The sequence below is a fragment of the Urocitellus parryii genome, chromosome 1 (assembly GCF_045843805.1).
Source record: "Urocitellus parryii isolate mUroPar1 chromosome 1, mUroPar1.hap1, whole genome shotgun sequence".
Lineage (NCBI taxonomy): Eukaryota > Metazoa > Chordata > Mammalia > Rodentia > Sciuridae > Urocitellus > Urocitellus parryii.
The window spans coordinates 89853762-89876593 of NC_135531.1; the positions used below are offsets into that span (position 1 = coordinate 89853762).

Consider the following 22832-nt stretch of genomic DNA (forward strand, 5'->3'; position numbering starts at 1 on the left):
AGTGTCATATCCTTCATTTTTCCTATTCACTGGCTTCTGCCTCCTTGGTATTGAGAGTTAAAAGTCAGGCTTGGAATAAGACTAGGGCAGAGCTCCTAAGAAGACATGGAGAAGTCACTCTACTACATTGCTACTTGCTCTCTCTGGCTGCCATATTAGACATTTAAGTACAGGTCCCTGAGTTTTGTTACAGAGCATGTCATTAGTTCCTAAATATGTTTTATATTGCTCTTAGCTTTAAAAAAAACAAAACACAAACAGCCCCATAGAGAATTGTATGTTAGAGGAAAAAAAAAAAGACATAGTAATTCTCAAATTGTACTTGACATTTGTAAATTTGCTTTGCAAGTACTTCACACTTCAATTGAAAAGTCATAAACAATTATCAGATCATTAGCACATTTTAAAGAGGAAATTCAAAACACAAGTTAGAGAATTACCGAGAGGCAGCTAGCATTTTCTCTGTACATGGACTGTTGAGTACTGTTCATTCAAACATTGGCTAAAGATTGGGTACAAGTATATGAGTTAGGGATTACATTTGACTGCTAGTAATAGCAAGCCCAAACAGAATATATCTTGTCCTAATTGTTAGTATGTTATGTGAAAGAAGTTAGCAGGTAACTGGGTTACGTATGACGGCTCCTTAATGTCAGAGGGGATCCAGGCCCCTTCTATCTTTCCTCTGCCATTCCAGAATAACTCAGAATCATGTTCTCAACAGTAGTATTACAATGTTTATATAACTATAAACTACAAGACTACATCATGGCATGTTTTGAGGTTAATTCTAAATTGTGGCATGAATATATAAATTACAGACAGTGTTTATAATGGATGTTCAGCTTAAAGGTAGAGAGTGAGGCTTAGCTGAAAGGAGAGAAGAAATGGTAATGAGACCAGTTACAAAAGGTTTTAGAATTCTTCCCCTTTTTTATTCCTAAGTTGTAAATAATGTAGGTTGGAAAAACTGAACAACAGCTGAGCATGAGGGTCCTAAACATATAGATCAAACTGTTGAATGACAGACATGATGCCATCTGTTTAAACAACAGCAGTGACAGCAAACTAGAAAGCTGTGATTCCTAAGTGATTTTCCCTGAATAGTGTTCCATATTAATAGGGTAAGTGCATGTTTGAAAGTTAGAATCTCTGAGAAATTCCATATACTAATAAAATGATTTAACATTTAAAATTTTCTTTCATCCAGTGTTTCTCAAACTTATTTAATGTTCCATTTTCTTTGGTTTTAAACAAAACAGTTTTATGCGTCCTGAGAAAGCATTTGGGACATATTCTGCTATAGTTTTTAGTGCTCATTGCATTAGAAGGTGGCATGTGTGCCATGTTGATTTGTGGCTTTCCTCAGTTTAATTAGGACTCTGTAATATATTGTTATATATGTGTGATTTTAGCTGTAAGAGGATGTGACTTTTATTCTGTAAGTTCATGCTGCCTAATGAAGATAACTATGTAGATAATAGAAACAAACTTAGGCTGAGGGAGTTGTTTCCATCACTGATCTGTATTCATTTATGTGGTTGTTTAGTCTGGTGAAAACACTTAATAGTATTGGAAGTATTACTCAAATAGTGTATTTGAATATACTGAAAAATTTAACTAGATAATGGAATGAATTCAAAACCATAAAATTTTCATATTACAGTTATAGATTTGCTGTGTAAATGTATTTAATTAATAACTTATTGATCTTGTTCTACAAAACAAAAGGTACTTCTAATTATTTTATTAACTTTGTTGTTGTTGCATGACAACAGAAATACTTGAAAGAATGGATTCCTGTATTGGAGAAAATGAGACAATGACTCTATAAGGATAATAAATGCATTGTGATGATTGATTGGTACACAATGAGGCTTCTCCATAGATTTCTCTATTGTTCATTTACTTAAGGATGCCCGATGTGTGAAGCCTTCAAGAAGTGTGATTAATTTTGAAACAAAAAACAGAACTTTGAGCAAGATTTTTTCCCAATATATATTTCTTCAGCAATGGCTGGTGATGTACTGAGGTTATATTTCAGAACTGATCATAGATCAATAGACTCTTAAAATCCTTTAGTTCATCAGATATAAAATTAACAACTTGAAGACATTAATTTCAAGGGCCAAGAAAAATACCAAAAATGAAGACAATTTCATTATCCAGATTAATGAGAAACTCTTCTTCACATTTCTCTTGTACAATAACATGAGACTAAGGTCCACAAAATATCACCTTTAATTCTTGGGAAATGGTTTTATACTGATTAATGTTTTATTTCATCACTGTTTTAACTTTGTTGAAGTTTAAAGTAAAAGAAAATTATTGCTTTTTGGTAGACTACCTTATAGTTTTTGGGGTGATCATACTGGATATTCTTACTATTTGAAATGGTAGTCAAAGAGAGTATAAAAGGTTTGAATAAGGTAATATGTTTCAGGTATAAACAAAATGTTTTTTATTTTAAATGAATGCTTAGCAGTGATTGTTTCTGATTAACCATTTTTACCCTAAGTCTCAGTTTTGGGGAACAAAGAGACACTTTGTTATATATTTATTATAGATTTCCTTTTGTGAACACAAAGATGATGGTATTGGTGGTATGACCATTAGTAAAGAAACTGAAAACAATGTCTGCATGGTTTTTAATTCTAAGACTAATAAAATTTTTGGTTTACAGACTCTTTCATTCATTACTTGCTTTGGAGAAGATTATTGGAGATTCTGCATTTCTTCTTATTTTGAAAAACAAACCCACATTTGAGTCTTACTCATCTGATCCCCTCCTAGAGATGGTTAGTTGATCTCTTTTATTGTCATCATAAAAATTTATGATTCTTTAGTTCTTGGATTAGAAAATGGAATGATAAATGATATTGAATGAAAAATGATATTGAACTCAAATGATTACTTTGCACAGTATTTAAAAGAATTTATCACTTGATACAATTTAACTGCATATTCTTCTTTTCTATCAGTGTATCTGCACTTTGTTTCTAATATATATTTTGTTCTGACTAGATCTTAGACTGAAAAATAACACCATGAACTTATTTCAAGTTAAAAAATATAGAATTTTAGAACACTTTTAAGGTATATTGTAAGGCAGTTGTATAATGTAATTAGTTATTCTGTTTGGCTAAATTAGAAACCTCTTCATATTTGAATTTTTTAGAGTCCTGAACCTCTTCTTCTTCTTCTTCCTTCTCTTCTTCCTCTTCTTCCTCCCCTTCTTCCTCTTCCTCTTTTCTTCTTCTTCTTCTAGTTGTAGTTGGACATAACACATTTATTTATTTATTTATTTTTATGTGATGCTGAGAATCAAACCCATCGCCTCACACATGCTAGGCAAATGCTCTACCACTGAGCTACAACACCACCCCTTAACTGTTCTTGATAAACTCGAGGTTTGAATGGTATTCTGGTTTCTAGATAAGTCCATTGAATGCTATGTGCAATGCTTAAGTATATTAGCAGTAGAGCACTGTTAAAGGGTTTATGAGCTACTAGCCTCAGCCCTGGTTGTATGGTCCTTGAAAAAGTTACTTACCTTTTATGGGCCCTCATTCATTTATCGTATGTATGTAATGTATGTCTTGCCTTGTCTGTCGTTAGGATCAGAAAAACTATTATAACAAAATGTTCTGAAAGGTAGAACATGCTGTTCTGCAGTAGGAAAGACAGAATATGATTGAGTATAATCCTCTTTTAACTTCACTTAACTCAGATATTTTTATTTTAATTACTTATTTATTTTTGAAGTACTAGAATTGAACCTGGGGCACTCTACTACTGAGCTACATCCCTAGTCTTTTTTCTTTTGAGATAGTGTCTTGTTAAGTTGCCCAGGCTGATGTCAAACTTGTCATCCCCCCTAGGTGCTGGGATTATAGGCATGTACCACTGCATTTCACATCAGATATTTTTAAATTAAAATGTTTATCATTAGACTCTATGATGAATATTGGGTTTTTGAATTTTATATGTAATTTGAGTTTACACATCTGGAATCAGAGATGCAGCTATAATATTTTTATAGACTGATACTTGTAATCAAGCAATGATCATACATTTTCATTTTAAAGTAAAAGTTATAAGAAATGGACATATATTTCTTACAGATCTGAAACATATGATAAAGAAGTAAAATAGTAAATCTTTTTGCAGAATTTTGTCTAGAATTCTGATTTGGTTCCTAAGTGGAATGACTCATTGTGTACTCTAGCTGTGATCATGTATGTTATGCTTGAAGTCTGAACATATTTGTGTGCAAATGCACATACATATTCACAGATTATTTACTTTGAATTTTGATGTACATTATGTAGCTTGAGAAAAATTTCTTTTCCTGTTGTACCCTTTTAAAGATGTTTGCATAGTACTATTGCATAGCTGATTTTGTTTTAAAAATAAAATAAATTATTTTTCACTTTTATAGAGTTCAATACAAAAATCACAAGATTCTCTGCCACAAAACCATGTAATAAAACCGAGTATACAGGAGCCAAGGTAAATTTGTAATTTCTTATAAATTTTTACCGTTTTTCTGACTGACTTTTGTTTTGGCTTTCATGTTTTGGTTTTTAGACAGCATGTATTTTGAGTTAATATTCAATTTAATCAATTCATTAATTTCCAAATTTCTGTTTGAAGAAATATATTTTCTTCCTTGACTCTTTCATGTTTAATACTAGTAGCTAACACAGTGGTTGATACATTGCTAAATAAACTACTAGAAGAATATTTTTCTAAACTATAAAGTATGGTGTGTAGCTTGTGATTAAAAAATGCCCTTTGTAATTTTGATTACTTTCGATTATATCCTTTCATGATTTACCTTTCATGTCGTTTACTGGTTTCTATTAATCCCTAATCCTACTTTTGTTTATATATATATACATAGACATGTGTATGTATATATATATATATGTTATATATAATATTATTGTTATATGTGTTAATATTATATATTATTATTATTATTGTATATATTAAAATGCTGTCAGTTTTCCTTCTATAAATTGTTCACTATAAAATTGTCATTTTGTTAGTCAGATTGCTTTGTTTTTAGCAACATTAACTTATGGTAAATTTGTTTATTAACAAAAACTAGGGCATTTAATTGGTGGCTACCTTTGATTTATAGAGAAGTGTGCTCTGTTTTTATTAGTCATTCTTTCACCACCAAGGTACCTATTTTTAATGGCTAAATATTATTCTGTCATGCAGTGCATCCAGATATGTAGCATGTTTTGTAGTGTAACTCTTTACCATCTTAATTGAGGAATTGTCGCCTCTTTAAAAATCAAAGAATAAAAAAATAATTTTGAAGAGTTCATGATTTTAATTAACTATGCTTTATTAAAAATAAGTGGAATTGAAAGTATTAGATTATATTTGCAACTGCTAGTAAAGTTGGGGTTTTGGTTAAGAATAGACTAATGCCTTAGTGGTCTAATTTTTTTCAGTAGAGACTTAAGACTTATACAGCTTAGACCTTAGAACAAGAGAAGTGATTTTTAGTAATTCTAACATTATCACCAACATTACTGAAGTCTTAAAGCTTTCAGGCTGCAAGGTCATAGGATGAAAAAATAATGACACTGAAAGAAAGACCAATAATAAAATTTTAAAATATATCCTTAATTTTTAACTAAGCAATGTTTAGTACATTTGAGGTTGTATGTCTGTATTATATCCCTAATAATCTAGAGTGTTGGTAGCCTATTTGGCTTTAGACATAATACTCCTATTAACTTTTTCTTTTTTTATGTTTTGTTGGAGGAAAGATCTTTTGATTTGCTTCCTGAAAGAATAATAAATACTTACTCTAAGTAATTTACACTCTATCTCTATCTCTTATTTTTGTTCTAGATACATATTGGTGTGGGTGGGATGAGGTGGGCTGGGGTCAAAATGGGTCAAAAAAGAAATATATTCCTGTAATTTTTTCCTTCCTTTAATGTTCTAACCTTCACCAGCAATAATTGATAATTTATCCTTAGTTATGCTACATTGAGAAATTCAGAAAATTATGGTATAATTAAGGAAACATTATCTTTGAACCTTAGTATTGGTGAGTTTTAATTATAAATAAACAAATAGAATTCTAAAGGTTATTAGTAAAATGATTGCTTTTTAATATTTTTTTGTAAAACAGTTTGTGTTTAAATAATGTTTTTCCTCTTATTATTTTTTTTCTAGTACTTTTCTATCAAATGTCAGTGCCATTTTCAAAATTAGATAAATTGGGAATCCTTCTGATTATCAGATTCTTATTTTTATGTATTTTGTCCATTTTGTACTTGAGAACTTTATTAATAGAAGTTTTTATTTTTGGTTATAAAATCTACATTTAACTTATTAGCCACAAATTACTTTCATTACTGATTGTTTAGGAAAATCAGTGAAGAATAATGATAGTGACCTTTCAAATGAATGTGTGCTGCACAGTAAATAATTGCTGATCTCAGTTATTATTTAGAGATTTTAGAAGTATGGCTATGAGTCTTTCTCTTATTCTTCCATAATGCTCAAGGGCTTAGCTTTATTTTAATTATAAATATAGTTTCTATTTAAGCATCAAATTATTAACCTAAATAAACCATGTATTCACAATGACAGAGATATTCTTCCCAGGAGGGTGAAAATTTGGAGGGATTTGTAAAATATCTTATTTTTGTTAATATAAAGCACAAATATAGTATAAAACAGATAAATAGATTATGTGAGGTATTAAAACTATATGGTGATTGATTAGAAAACATATAGTTTGAAACAAGTCCATAGTGTTAATGTAAAAAATATTGAGAAACACTAATTTAAACCCATAGGATTTAAATAGGTATAAATTATTTTATCATGGCATTGGCAACATTAATTATGAATATAACATAGTATAATATACATCTTTGTATTTAGTTCACTAGGTTATGTGAGCTATGTAATGTGTGAATTTTATAGTTTTTGTGTAGAATACACAGTTACTATTAAGAGTTAAAGTTAGGGCCCCTTGAGCAAGTCATAAATTGTCTAGCCGTAAAGAGTCCTTAAACATAGTAGATGTTTTTGTTTCTTTACATTCATAATTTTCTACAGACACTGTTTACAAACAACTTAATAGAAAGACTTGCAAGATTGGGGACTTGGAAGAATTTAACTTTTAAGTAGAAAATTTGTCTTGGTTTGATTTGCTACTGTAACAAAATACCAGGCTAAGTAATTTATAGTGTTCAGAAATGCATTTGGCTTATGGTATTGAAGCCCGAAAAGTTGAGATGGAGAGGCTGCATCTGGCAATAGCTTTCTGGCTGTATCATTCCTAGGTGGAAGGTGAAATGGCAGGAGAGCCTGCCAAAGAAAGAGGGTGGGGGAAGGTCTAAACCCATCATTTTTTCAGGAACTCACTGGCAAGCTAACTAACCTGCTCTTGTGATAACCATTAATTCATTTATGGTGGGGGGCAGAGGCCTCGGGACCTAATCACCTTTTAAAGCTCTCACCTCTCAATATTGTTGCATTGGGGATTAAGTTTCCAATACATGAACATTGCAGGGGGTTGGGGGTAGGGGCACGTTTAAAACATAGCAAACTGTTTCAGTTTGAGATTAATTTGTTCAAACTACTATTATAAATTTGCTTTTAAGTGCTTTTAATTTTTAGTAATGTATTTGTTGGAAAGCTATTCTATGCATCTATCTTTTTCTCCCTCCTTCCCTCTTTCCGTCCTCTCTCCCTCCATCTGTCCTGCCTAGAAAAGAGATTAACTTGAAAAGAAACCTGTTACACTGTGAAGACACAATGAAAGTCAATGTTTTCTGGGCTTTGGGTGATTTCAGATATCAACCAGATATAAAAAGTATTTAATTTCATAAAAGGCACTCTATGCCCCAATGCCTTTTGCTTATTGAATGATTCTACTTTATTGACCTCCCAGCACTTAAAACGTAATTTCCTCTGATTTTCTTCATATATGCCTTTTGACTAATCTTGATTAATAGAATTACTGTGTTTTTGGTTGTCTCAGTTCTGTAACCCTAGAACTCACTTTGACCAATGCCTTCTGTTCTTAAATTTCACCAATTGGAGTCTTTGGATTTTACCCCTATTCATCTCTGATATCCATACTCTTTTTCCTAGTACCAATGCCGCAGTCTGGCTGGGCACAATTCAGGAGCCACTTGTCAAAAGAAACTAACTTTATTTTTAGAACCACACACGCCAAACAAAACAGCTCCTCAGGAAAAAACCCTCAGAGCCCAACTGCCACCACCGGCTTCCCACAAGCCTCTCACTCCAACACACGCCTCTCCCCCTCCCACAATCCTCCTGCTCTTGAGGCCGATTGGCTGGGTCACGTGGGCGGAGCCAAAGAAGTCCCCCAATGAGCAGCTCCATGGTCTGAAAGGGCAGGGAAACAGCCCAATGAGCATCACCGCAGAGGAGCTAATCAGCTAGATGTTGCTGGGGCCGCTGTGAGCCAATCATCAGCTGGCAGTCTGAAGGGCGGGGAAACAACCCAATGAACATCTCCAATGAGCATCACCACAGAGGAGCCAATCAGCTAGATGGTGGCCTGAACGGGGATCGAACCCGCGACCTTGGCGTTATCAGCACCAAGCTCTTTGACTTTGCTTGGACTATTATAGTGGCTTCTTGTCCTTTTTGTGTTCAGTTTCTCTATGACCCTCATTATTACGTGTAATTATTAGAGGAATCTACCCCAAAGCAGAGCTCTGAGAAAGTTATTTTTTGTCTCAGTATTCTCCAGGGACTTATTGCCTATTGAAGAAAGTGTGACCTGATAATCAAATGTTTTAGTAGTCTATTGCCTAAGCAGACTATTCTAAAACTTAATGCCTTCAATACAGTTTACTATCACTCCTGGGATTCTGTAGAATTGCTGGCCAGTTCTTGCTTAGGGTCTCTCATACTGTTACAGTCAATTACAGAATGGGAATGGAATTCCCCAAATGCTTAACAGGGCTGGGTCCAAGAGGACTCTCCATTGCCGAATGTTGCTGCTGCTCATTGACTGAGTTGAGTTGAGCTGTCAACTGCCTGTGCTCACATGTGGCCTCTTTATATGATGTGGCTTCCTTAGCTGTGGTGGCACTTTCCGAGAATGAGGTCCAAGAGTTAGATACCTGAGAGTTTTCTGGGTAGAAACTTCAAGGCTTCTTAGGACCTCACATGGAAGTCCTAAAGGTAATTTCTACTACTTCTTTTGGTCAAGGAAGTCACTAAGGTTAGCCAAGATACAAGGGGAAGGGAATTATTCTCTATTTCTTGGTATGTGGAACACATATAAAAAGCAGAGGGACTGATGGCAGTCATCCTTGGAGACTGTCACAGGTGAACTACTGGCTACCATGATTCCCATTTTTCCCATGTGCAAAATAAACTCAGTCTCCTTCCAAGATGCCCATCCCATTATGATGGTGGCCCCAAATTTTCATCTAAATTGGGGCTAGCCCTTGATGCTGGCTTAATTCTGCCAGTGTAATTATTTGAAGTTAATCCCACTAGATTGTAAACTCCTTGAGGGTGGAAACTATTTCTTTCATTTATTTCTACCAGTATGCCTGTGTATTACATTCAACATAGTAAGAATTCAATATAAGGATTTTTTGGAATACATTTAATTATTGATTGAAGAGAATATGAAGTTTTAGACACCAGATATGCATAGTATGTGGCTCATAGTGTGTGTGAAAATGTGGCATCTGGTATATGTTCTCCCTAGATGATATTTGGAGGTTGGGTGCCAAAAGTGCTTCCTAGTGAATGAACTTATTAATACTACCTTCAAATAAAATAAATTGCAAATCAGTAGAGCTTTGAATTTGTAGAGGTACATATTTGAGATTTAAAATGTTTAGGTTTCATCTAAACATCATCACATTCTTATAGAATTAACATCATCAAGATATCATGTTTAGGGTTTCTTAATCATGAGGGCTGCAAAAGGTATTCCCAAATAGCTGATTGAGTTGACTTCATGACTTTTTGTTGTTGTTATTGACATGTGGAGTATTTGTTCAATCCTGCATTTTTTTATTTTTAGTGTTATTATTAATAATTGTCCTGGCAATAATTATCTATTAGTATAATGAGATTCAAGGTTTCAGATGATTCTGTTTTCCTTTGTTGTCATTGTCATCACTGCATTTGTAAATCAAGTAAAAATGTATCTGAAAAGGTATCTATACTGTATCGAAACGGTTGCTTAAGTGTAAGTTTTAAATGAAGAAACCAATCTCAAAACTTTATTTTTGTTGTTTGGAAATGGAATTTGTAGGAAGACAGAATTATAACCACTCAGATTCTGGCAACTTTATTATAACATACATTTGGTAGAAGCATTTGTAGCCTAAGAATGAAACTGAAATTCCACGACTTGAACCAAGGCAGCTCTGGTCTGACAAAGGAGTCTGATAACAAGAGTTGTAAATATGCAGAAGGAGCTTACCTAGTGCTTGGCTGTAGGTAGGTGAAAGAGTGCTAGCAGTGATAATTAGTTTAAGAACTGCGCTGTTGCTCCTGGCTTATAATGGTTTGCCCTGAAATCTTACCATTTACTAGAAACTATTATGGAAATGGCTTCACATTGATTAGCTGAAAAATAAGTGCATAAAGTCAGGAAGATAAAGAAAGGGTTTTCTTTCTTGAAAATGATGTTCTGGAGGACTGGGGTTGTGGCTCAGTGTTAGAGCTACTTGCCTAGCTTGGACAAGGCTGTGTGTTCAATACCCAGCACCACAAACAAACCCAGAAATGATGGGCTGCATTTAAAAATTATCCCAAGGAAATTTAAGGTGATAATAAAAAACATGATTTGACTAGGAATTGATACCCTAGATCCTCAACAGGTTCTATTTTTCTGAACTCCTGAAACTTCTTACCTTTAAATCTGCTGTAAAATTTTTTATTTGTTGGAGAATTGCTAATTGTTAATGCTAAAGACCCTTAAAAACATAAAATCTGAGCTAATCTAGTCTACGTCTCTGTTGGCAGTAATGGTATAATGAGTTTATGAATTTATATTGAATTTAGGGGGAGAGCTCATAAACTCTTTTGCGAGATGCTTTTCTGTTTAATCATAATTTGATTATAAAATGTATTTATGTCTATATTATTTTACATTATATCTGTATTATATTTTGTTAACTTTAACTTTTTCAAGATATAGTTTGATTAATTCTCTGATGATCTAGAGGCATATTTCATCCTGTTTGTAATCTATTGAAGTATTTTTAGAAATATTTTTTCCTAAAAGACTGAATAGAATAGCTGGACTCAGTGGCACATGCCTATGAATCCCAGCTAGTAGGAAGGATGAGGCAGAAGGTTGCAAGTTTAAGGCAAGCATGGGCAACTTATTAAGACCCTGTCTCAAAATTTAGAAAAAAAAATTGATAAATAATTTAAAAAAAAAAAGCTAGAGATGTAGCTCAGTGTTAGAGCAAACCTGAGTTCAACCCTCTGTTCTGGGGCAAGGGTAGATGAGGGTCAGATAATAAACAACAACAAAAACCGTACCATAAACTAGGTGGCTTAAACCAGAGAAATGTATTGTCTCACAGCTCTGGAGTTTAGAAGGTGGAAATTAAGGTGGCATCAGGAGGGGTTCCTCTGTGACTTCGAGGGAGAATCTGTTCAATGCTTCTCTACTAGCTTCTAGTAGCCTCAGGCATGCCTTAGCTGTAGATGCTATTCTCCCTGTGACTTGACATCCTCTTTGCTCTGTGCTCTGTTTAGTTTCTGGAATTTTTTTGAGGATGCCAGTTATATTAGATTAAGACCTATCCTAGCCAGGTACGGTAGCATATACCTGTAATTCCAGCTACTGAGGAGACTGAGAAGGAAAATTGCAAGTTCAAGGACACCCTGGGCAACTAAGCAAGACTATGTCTCAACATAAAACATAAAAAGCACTGTGGGTATAGCTCAGTTGTACAATAACTGGGTTCAATCCCCAGGACCATAAATAAATAAATAAATAATAGCTGAATATATAAATAAATAAAACCAAAAAATAAAAAGGACCAAATAGAACATAGTATATTATTTTAAGTCTAAGAAGTTTATAAGAAAATTGAAAGTACCTTCAACATGATAAGTTGATTTTATATTTAAAGTTCTTTGCATTGACTAGTCTTTTGATGTGGTTTAGCAATCATGTCTGGGTAGGCAACATAAAGTGACCTTACCTGATGTTTTCCATTTTAAATTAATCATTCACAGGTTTTTCACTTGACCTAATTTTTAGAGAAATATAAAATTCTTTGGAGGATGAAATGAACAGGAAAGACTATATCTATTTCACTGTGTCCTCCACGCTTATAATTTCTGTATATTTTGTGTCATCAGGAATCATGAGCATTAATTCCTAAAACACTGTTTCAACCTTGCATTGACTTATATGAAATAATACCTATTTTATTAAAAAAAAGGGACTTCCAGTTTACATGATGACTGACTAGGAACCCTAAGACTGACTTAATTTCCCATTAAAGCATTTATGAAAACAGAAGATGATGAACAATCATGGAAACTCCAAAACCTTGGATTGACAGTCAACATACCACAGTTGTGATTATCATATCAGTTATTTATCTCTGAATCAGATTTTTATTGTTATTTTCCCCTTATAATTTTTTTTAATTAAACTGATGAGTTATATAAAAAGACCTCTTTTACAAAGTTGACTGCTTTGGAAAGATTCAACAAAGGTGAGTCACTGATTAATATTGGTGAGACAACTGCAAAAAGATGTGGAAAGAAATCATAAAAATGTAGAAACAATCCTCAGATTGCTTAATATTCACAAATTTAAGTTCTCATTCTATATGTAGAGAAACCTAAGCTTAAAACCACAGATGATTCATCATGTTTTTGGTTATGCAAAAAATAGGACAAAAACTCCAATTAGTTTTTCCATTGTCTAAGTTGTCCCATAAGAATTGTTCTTACATCAGTAGATTAGAGTATCATGTACATTTGTACAGTGTTGATAGTAATTGGTACTTGTCATAATGATTTCCTACTTTAACTTTTATTTCCAGGTCAGTTTTAACTCTCATTGAATAGATCTGTTGCCAGCCTTGATTACATTGACAAGAGGGCTTTCACTGCATATTTTGCAATGAATTTGGAGACTGAATCTACCAGATGTAAAGTAGTTAGAAACAAGTGAGAAATGATGGTAGATCACCAGTCTAGAGAAGTATTTGCTCAAGGAAATTTCAGTTGATGGTGGCATCATGGGCCGTATTACTGTGATATTATTGTTGAAGAGAGAAACTTTCCTTGTGTTCAAAACCATCAGAACTGATGTCGAGGATTGAATACCAGTCGGGCACAGCCATCTTGGATGTGAGCCTTCTGGGAATTTGCAATCAGTCTGAATCTATGCATGTGAGCTTATTATTACTCTTTTCTCTGTCACTGCATCTTCTTTATATCCTTAATGGTGTTATTAAACAAACTGGTTATTTTATTTATTCCTTGTTGTCCATCTTCCTTGCTAAAATATTAGCTCCATGGGGACAGTGGATTTGTTTGCTTTTGAATTCCCTGGCAAGTATTTGGCACACTAGTGATGCTCAACAAATTATTTGTCAAGTAAACTAACTCTAGATAAGAAAGGGACTTCAACTAATGCCAAAATTAATAACCCAAGGGTACCTTTGGTAAACACAGGGCCTGGGTGGGTGTCTACTTCTATAAGGACAAATGAATGGAAAGTAATTGTAGGAAACTTGTGTGAAAGCTCTACAGAATGACACGAAAACAGGGGTAATGTGAAGACTCAGAAAAACAACTTTCTTTTAAAAATGATCTATTAGTATTACTGAGGCCAGAAAAAGGAAAAAAAAAGAAAAAAAATCTAGTTTGAATTCATTATCTCTAAGAAGTACACATCAGAGAACATAAAGCTGAAAAGGTGGCAAGATGAAGTGGGAAAAAGAGAAGTGAGATAAGGAAAGATAGTTGGGCAAACAATAACAATATCTTCACTAGGGATATGGATGATTGAAGCTAGTGTTGTGAAAGGGTATGTCCATGACATGAAAAAGAGCCTATGAAATGCTGTTTTAAAAATGGAGAAAAAAGGAAGGTGAATGGAAACAATGAGGAAGACAACGATAGATGTGGAATACAAGATTCCAACAAAAGAGTTCATTTATTTTAGGAAAAAAATACAGTAAAGGCAATGAGTAAAGGTATAATTGATGAACACTTTTCCAAGCAGAGGCCTCACTTACCTCATGGAAAGGGCCACATTATAGAGAGTATAAATGAAGAGTCATGTCCTAAAGCACTTAGTAACTTAGTTCAGTTCAAAGGTGTCCAGGTGAAGATGTGTAGTGTACAAATGGAACAAAGATGTTTAAGTCTTCTCTATGATAATACTAAAATTTGAATCATTTTATATTCAAAGTTTTCTTTTTTCCTTTTTTTTTTTTTTTGTAGTGCTGAGGATTGAACCCAGGGTTTTATGCATGTTAGGCAAACTCAACCAGTGAGCTACATCCCCAGCACCTCCAAGTTATCTTTCCTATGTGAAGACCACAAAAAGATATTTTCAAGTATCAAAACACTTAGACAATGTGCCCTTTCTTCCTTTTTAAAAATAAATTTTAAAATATTTCTTGATATAATCAACTTAGCTAACTGAGGATGAATCAAAATTTAGAATTTAAAAATGAATTTAAAGGGCATTGGAGGACTGAGGTTGTAGCTCAGTGGTAGAGCACTTGCCTAGTGCATGTGAAGCACTGGGTTTGATCCTCAGTACCACATGAAAATAAATAAATAAAACAAAGGAATAAAAAAATATATTTTTAAAAAAGGGCATTGGAAGCCATTTAATTGAAAGAGATCCAAAGTGGTGTTGTAAATTTTATCACCAACTTGAAGGTAAAAATGTCCATCTAGTTTTGATAGTCTTTAAAATATAGAAGTAGTTTGTTCACAGTATTTTTATAAAGTCTGTAGCTTCAGATTGTGTTAACATCTAAAGGAGATGAAGAGGCAGGAGCATGTAGAAGATCCTCAATAATTGTGTTGCTCTAGGAATTTTGAACAGATGCCAGCTTCTGGTGAGAGTGATAACTTCCTACTCCATTGCCATCATTTACTATCAATGCACTGTTAGATATGCTGAGAAAGTCTCCAAATCCAGTGGGAAAATAAAGATTCTGTATAGCTTTGTGTCATTTTGGTTTAGGTATTACCATTAAATGAGTTATGAAAAATCTTTTGTTTTTTTCAGAGCTTTTTATATTTCAAAGAATAGAGACTGTAGATCTGTAAAGTAATGGTTTAGGAGAATTGTGAAATTACATAAAACAATTAGCAAATTCCCTAAAAAAGATAAAATACAGCAGAAACCAACCTGACTCTTTTGAATGGCATTGAATTGTAACTGCTATCCATGTTTGAGTCTCTGGTTTTCTTCTTGTCTGGATTCCTATCCCTTTACAAAGTCTGTTGGAAAGTATCTGAGTCTCAAGAATTGCTGCTTAAGCAGTACTCACTCTTCACCCTTTGCACCATATACCCTAAAACACGGAGATTTAGGAGTTGACTTTAAACCTTGAAAGAGGTCCTTTTCTTGACTCTACCTAGTATACCTGGCTTCTTGGCTGAACTTTAAACTTTTTGATTGTCACAATCTATTGTTTAGTTTATTTTAAATTTCTTATACCATTTTTGCACCTCCTGGAATGATATTTTTTACAATTCTTTTATTAGAAAGTTTAAAGTTTATTGTAGTTTGCTTTAAACAATATAATTGTATATTAAGTACATTTTTTTATTGTCATTTAAAAGTTTGAAGAAAATGTTTGTCAGTAGTCTACTCAGAACCACCCATTGATTTTTAAGTGAGGTACAGTTTGGGGTTTGCCTTCTTAATGCTTTCAAGGCATGGTGTTCATTCTTTTCATCAAGTTCACGTGAAACTTAAAAGAATCTTCTTTCCTCAGTCTTATTGTTAGTCGGCTGTGATTTTGTTCCTAGGTACAAAATTATTTTAGTTTTTTTTTTTTTGTGGAAGTGATTAAACAGATTGCACTTAAAATGATTAAGTTTTATTTCTTGAAAAACAGTGGCAAAGTAGAGAACACCTGCTAAATTGCCTGGTTAGTTTATGTTTTAATTGTCTTTTTATTTTGCATATTTTAATCAAGCTTTCCTTAACTAGCTGTGTAGATCTAGTTTATGATTAGTATCATTAGTATTATGCAGTGAGTTAAATTTTTACATTTTTAGTTGTATGATTTGTCTGATGAATTAAAGTGCTTTTGTATGGAACTTACAACCTCTTGAAATTCAGTGACCATCATCAGGGAAGTGCAGAAGGAGAGGGAAAATTGTGTCTATCTCTATATGTAGAATTATATAAGATGTTTTGATACTTTACACTATGAAGGAAGAATTAGCATGAGGACTACCACCTGTAATCCAGGAAAGAGAATTGTAATTTTTAGTTAAAATATTTGGAAATACATGACTTCATTGAACCTAAGAAAAACTTTTGAGAAGGAGATGAGATAGTATCGTCTGCCAGATATTATAAATTTTGAATGTTTCTTCAGTTTTAGCTGTAGTGCCAATTTTTTCACCACTAGTTAAAGTTATATCATGCACTATGAAAGTGTTCCAGTTAATTAAATATCTGGAATATGAGTGATTTTTAAAGTGCTTTTTATTGGGGCTGGACATTATTGATGATTATATGAGAGGAATTCTCCAGTCAATTTGTTTTTTCCAATCTCTTGAAAACTTAGTTCTCTCTCCAGTTTCTACCTTCTTTGGAACTTCTTCTCCTAATGTCCATCATGTCTCCTGAAATTGCTAACACAAAACTAATTAACTGAAAGCAGTTCAGAGCATAGACTAAAGTGATGTGGCATATTTCAAAGTCTTCTCTTCTGAACCAGATTTTTTTTCCTTCTAAATGCAGATTAATAAAGCGTGCACTACAAGAGGAACAAGGAAAAGGATTTTAGTGAAGGTATCCTGATCCTGAAAAAGTCAGGAAGGGCTTCAAGCCCATCTTGGACTTCAGAGCACTTCACAACTTTGTGGTAAAAGAAAAATTTTAAATAGGGCCTTTGGCCTTACTTATTTCATCCTTATTTGGAGAGTAGCTTTACTTTATTTTATTTTATTTTGTTTAGGCAAGAAAATCATATACAACATTGGGCTGCTTTTCAAAGTAAGACATACCTGGATTTCAGATTTGTTTTAGATATTTAATTTTTACCCAAAGTCATATAGGTGGTTGGCTGGCTTGTGTGTTTTTCTTCGAAATGTGCTCTTTATCCCTTGTGACGTTGTGTTTACATTCACTGTGAGTGATGTCTTCTCTAGTGTTCTCCATCTTCATTCAGTTCATTGGGTTGTGTAGTAGGGAATCTTTTCTTGGACCAATGTTGTTTCTAAGAGTTTTTGAAAATAGAAAGTGGTTGGTGTTTTGTTATCATATTTTTACCACTTGCATGATGGCTCACTAACACGAAGAGATGAGGTACCAATAAAAGTTGTTGTGTTCTCCTCTATTCACCTGGAAACCTTGCTCAAAATAGATTTCATTTGTCAACAGAAATATACCCAGTGGAAATGAATGTATTTGCCATTTCTGTGTTTTACAACAAAACAACCTTATTTTACTGTGTTAACTTTTAAGGTCTTTTTTATTTGTGAAAATCATTCTGTTTATGTACTATATGTTCTCCTAAGTTAAAGCATTTTATTCATTGGAGAAATGAAATTTTCTTCCAGTAGATGAAAATTACATTTTGATTGAAAATCATTCCTTATGCAGTCACCCATAAATATAATGTCTTTCAGTGTCTTTTCAGAAAATAGCTACAGATGTGATTTCTGAATTGAAAAGAAAATAGAACATCTTAATGTTTTAGGTAAAACAGATGGTATTTTTGTTTTAGGAGAAACTCTTTCAGTGAAAGTAACTTAATTGTTGATAACACTCCTGGGGTCAGCCAAATTATGTACAATTTTTCTGTCTATTTTCTTTTTTATTGCTTTAGCATCAAGTTTTAGAATACATAGAAAGAAATACTTCTTTTGAAAGGAATATTTGTACTTTTAATTGATTCAGTGTTTTCTGTTGTGCACTGGATGTAGTTAAAAGATTTTTCAGTCCATTTCTTTTTACAGAAGTTGTTAGATTACATGTTGATTCTACTTTGGTCACATTTCGGGTTTTAGAAACACTTTTTACAATGTGGAGAAACCCTGAAATTTGGTGTACTTTTCATGGTTAAAAGTTTATAGTATTGTGGTGTTATTTTTTTGTTACAGATTGCGATGACATTTATAATAATAACTCATTTTTTTGCCATTGAGCTTTGGGGCAGATCTCACATCTCTGTCAGATGCCTAAAAGGAACACAATATTGTAAAGGGACCCCTGCATTGAGAATTAGGGGACTGATTCTAGCCCTATTGCTATCACTAACCAGCATCATGTTTTTGAAACTTCAGTTCACTTGCAGTAGGTCTTAGGAAAGGAGGAGGTTGAGATAGGTCATCTCCACAACCATGTCTGTTAAAAGTATGTAGCATTTTTTAAAGCATTCATTGAATAGAAAGCTCAACTCTTAAAAATAACTTAGTACATCCAAAAATTGGTTCATGGAACCAAGAAATTATTAGTGAGTATCATTAGTGAGTATTACAAAATGAAGACCTCTTATATAATAATTTTTCTCTTACCACCTCTTATAAAAAATAGGAATTTACTGAAGGAACTGCTTGTGTTTCATCCCAGAAACCAGGAGAAATAGCATAATCTTCATCCCTTTATAGAACCCCTTTTGGTCCAGTCTTGTCACTGCTTTTAGTGAATGCTGCTGGGGTAGGTGTAGAGCAATCTGAAGAGGGATGTGGAGAGGTGAGAGGATTCTGAGTGTGCAGATGGTACATCTCCTCTGGCACATACATCCTGAGAAGTTCACCTACTGTGGGACAGCAGGCCACCTTCCCTGCCACCAAGCTACCTTGGAGCTTTACTGGAGTTTGAATCTTGGATTTACCACTTGAATGATTATACAACTGAGATAATCTGAAGGGTGAAGAACTACCCTTCATATCTATAAAATGCCCATGATTTTAGAACTTCATAGGGTAATTACAGACTCAAAACAAGTTAATTCAAGTAAAGCTCTTACTGTATTCTTAGCATTGTACTGAAGGCTCATTAAGTGCTAACTGTTGGTGGTGGTATTGTTATTACTGTAACATCTGAAAAATTCTACTGTGAAATTTATTTATCGTTAAAAATAACAAAAAATGTTCCTTTAATACACTGTGTTTGATTTATTGCTTTGTTTATATTAGTGATATGAATAAATAGGATTCTTTACCTAAGTAATATTTTAAAATAGAGCTTTCTGGAATACTCAGTATTTCATATTATTCATTCATTACTTAAACTGGAACTTTTATTAGTACTATTTAATGGAATTATTGAATTTGAGAAGAGCAAAGTATTTGCAGGAATCATTTAGTTGACAGCATGGTAGTTTTAGAAGGTATCATGTTATTGTCTTGTGAAGGGGCAGCTTTATATTTGCATTGGGTCACACATGCAGTGTGCTCATTTACCTTCCTTTTGAATCTTATCCTTAGACATGACTCCACAGGATGATAAATTCATAATATCAACTTTTAGGAGTTATTTCTCCTAAATATATAGAAAAATGATGAAATCAACTTTCATGTATTAGGAAGATCACATAACATTTATACACTAAATGAGGCAAATTCCTAGTTTTCACTCCTGATAAAAAAACGTACTCTGTACTGTAAGATTGAACTTTATTCTTATTAGATCAGGCCATATTTATTTCTGTGTCAACCGGAGACTTCCAGAAACCATCATTTTTAGTTTTTCCTCTTGAACATATAAATTTTGATATCTAGCAAATGAAGAAAAGTATGATTATTGATGTATAGTTTCTAGAAGGGTTTTTTTTTTGGAAAACAAACATTTCCTGTTAAAGAAGGCATATTTTATAGGAATAGAAAAATTTTAAACTTGAAGGTCTTGGAATTGTGAAAAACTTTGTGCATATATGCATCTCTCCAGTGAATGGGGTCCTAGATAAAATATTCAAAGATTAAAAAGAAATTGGGGCTGGGGATGTGGCTCAAGCGGTAGCACGCTTGCCTGGCATGTGTGCAGCCTGGGTTCGATCCTCAGCACCACATACAAACAAAGATGTTGTGTCTGCCAAAAACTATAAAATAAATATTAAAAAATTCTCTCTCTCTCTCTCTCTCTCTCTCTCTCTCTCTCTCTTTCTCTCTCTCTCACTGTCTCCCCCCTCTTAAAAAAGAAATAGATTTATATAATATATATATGTAATTTATATATATATATATATATATAATATTGCATATATATGTAATGTTAAAATAAATAAATAAAAAAATATATATAATGTTAAAATAAATAGAATTTTAAAAGACCAGTGTAAGGGACTGTAAGTCATTTGCTTTTTAGGAAGTATAGGTTTGGGTTTTTATTTGTTTCTCCTTATTGTTAGTTGTGATACCTGCTCTGGGATGGTGGGATCTTGGGCACATCAGGCCTGTTAGCCAGTGGATGCAGAAATAGAATAGGGGAGGCCCCTGTGGGTCAGAGGACTAGACACATTTCATTTCAGTCATTGTTTGAGTCTGGTTCCAAGAACCCCAAGCTCTTGTTGCTCTTTTTACCCACACCCACCCCCATTTTAGGACTCAAGATTTTCCTTTTGTGCTCAGCGGCAAAAAAGAAAAAAAAAAGGCTTTAGTCTGAGGTATGAAACTGAAACAGCCTCCATTTTTAATAGGAAAGTGTAATGTGATATATTCATATCCTGGTGCTGCTCTAACAAATTACCAACAATTTAGTCTCTTAAAAAAAATTCTAGATAACCCGAGATAATCTCCCCATCCCCAAATCTTTAATTTAACTGTATCTACAGAGTGTTGCTTCTGCTACAACAGGTAACATAGATTCTACTTGAGGACCATTATGCTGCCCACTAGACATGGAAGCCTAATTTTTATATTTTCTATGGAAAAATAGATTAATTTAGGAGCATTGGGATGAATTTTTGTGGATATTCTCAGGCATACTGACATTGTACTACAAGAAATTTAAACCTGGGTTTATTATCTTCATCTTGAAACTTCCTCCCAGCACCTATCAACCATAATGTTCAATCATGGTTGATGGTACTGCTATAGCTACCTTATCCTAACTGTAAACAAGGAGTTATAAGAGACAATTCCTTCTCTTTTGGCATTTAATCTTGTTGAAGAAATCCCCCCAAAAATCATACTGATAAGACATGTGTTTCTCATTTGTTCCTCTAACTTAAGTATTCACCTTTCCTACCTGGGCTATTGAGGTGTTATTGAAGCTGTTCTTCTCTGAGTCTTTTCCTCTCAAATCCTCCACCTAGCAACTAGAAATATGTATTTAAAATGAAGATTTGACCATGTTAAACCTTATAGTCACTTCCCATTACCTACATAAGATCTAAGCTCCTTGCAGAAATTTAAAGATAGCCCTTTACTTACTGTGGCTTGGAATTTCTCTATTTTTGTAGTAGATTGGCATTTTAGAGGTCCACTTTACTGTGTAGATTCTAGAGGCTTTTATCCTGAAAACAACAAACTTTTTCATATATTGTGCCTTTATTCTTATAATCACTCTACCTGGAGCCAATGTCTCTGATTTCTTTTGCCTGCCCAACTTCCCCCCTCCACTTCTTTTATGAAGTTGTTTGTTTTCATTATTTATCCCATTATTTTAAAAATAGGTATGTTTTATAGAATGTTTTACATATGGAAGTATGAAAGAATGCAAAATACTCCCTAGTAATCCCGAAATCTAAGGTATAATTTTTTTCTTTTAAAATTTTATTTATTTTTATACTTTACTGGTCATTCTTTATGTATATCCCGGAGTATTCTTTTATATATAATAATATATTTTCTAGTATTTTGTAGAATTCTTCATAGATTTATGGCTATTAATATTCCAACCCATAGTAAACCTTTACTTTAATAAGACATTTCCTCAATTTAATTGTTATTTTGATTAGCTAATGAATATAATGTTTTATATAGTTTTAAAAAATATTTAGATTGTTTAGATATGAAATATAATATTTTGAATATTTTTGTTTATTAATCTATATTTGTTTAGTTCCTTATTATTAATAAAGGTGGGAATTATTGGGTTAAAAGCAGAGACTATTTTTAAGTTATAATTTAGAATTACAAATATTAAATATAAGAAATTTGAAAAATATAAAAAATATTGAGTTATAATGCCACCTAAGAATAGCTATTGCTAATAGTATTTTGGTAAGTTTCTTTCAAGTCCTTTTACTCTCTTTTCTTGCCCTCTTATATGTCGAAATTATTACTACTACATTTTTTCTATCCTAACTTGTTGGTTATAGATGATTTTACTGTTATTTTACTTTTGAGTGCTTACCATAGAGAAGCATGCATGATTTTGTATACTCACATTATTGTTATTAATAATTCACATTATTACTTTTGTGTTATATTGTATGGTCAATATTCACATATATTCCCACTATTTGTGTGCTCTTCATTTTTTTTCCTTACAGTTCCATGTTTCCCTTGGCGATTTTCCCTGTGTGTTAGGGACTTGGTATTTTATTTAGTACAAGTCTCCGGGGAGCCAGTATGCTCCAGTTTTGTTTGTCTAAAGCCATCTTTTCATTTTCTAAAGAGATTTTTGCTCAGTATAGATTTTGAGA

General features: G+C 33.1%; 1 protein-coding gene across 1 annotated transcript in view; it reads left to right on the forward strand.

Annotated features, from left to right (window-relative positions):
* The window catches only part of Man2a1 (mannosidase alpha class 2A member 1), a 163187-nt gene that overhangs the window by 84364 nt on the left and 55991 nt on the right, over window positions 1-22832 (forward strand). Inside the window, exons 11-12 of the mRNA XM_026391315.2 lie at window positions 2684-2798; window positions 4442-4512. Of these exons, the coding sequence (XP_026247100.2) occupies window positions 2684-2798; window positions 4442-4512 (186 nt within the window). The remainder of the gene's footprint in view (window positions 1-2683; window positions 2799-4441; window positions 4513-22832) is intronic.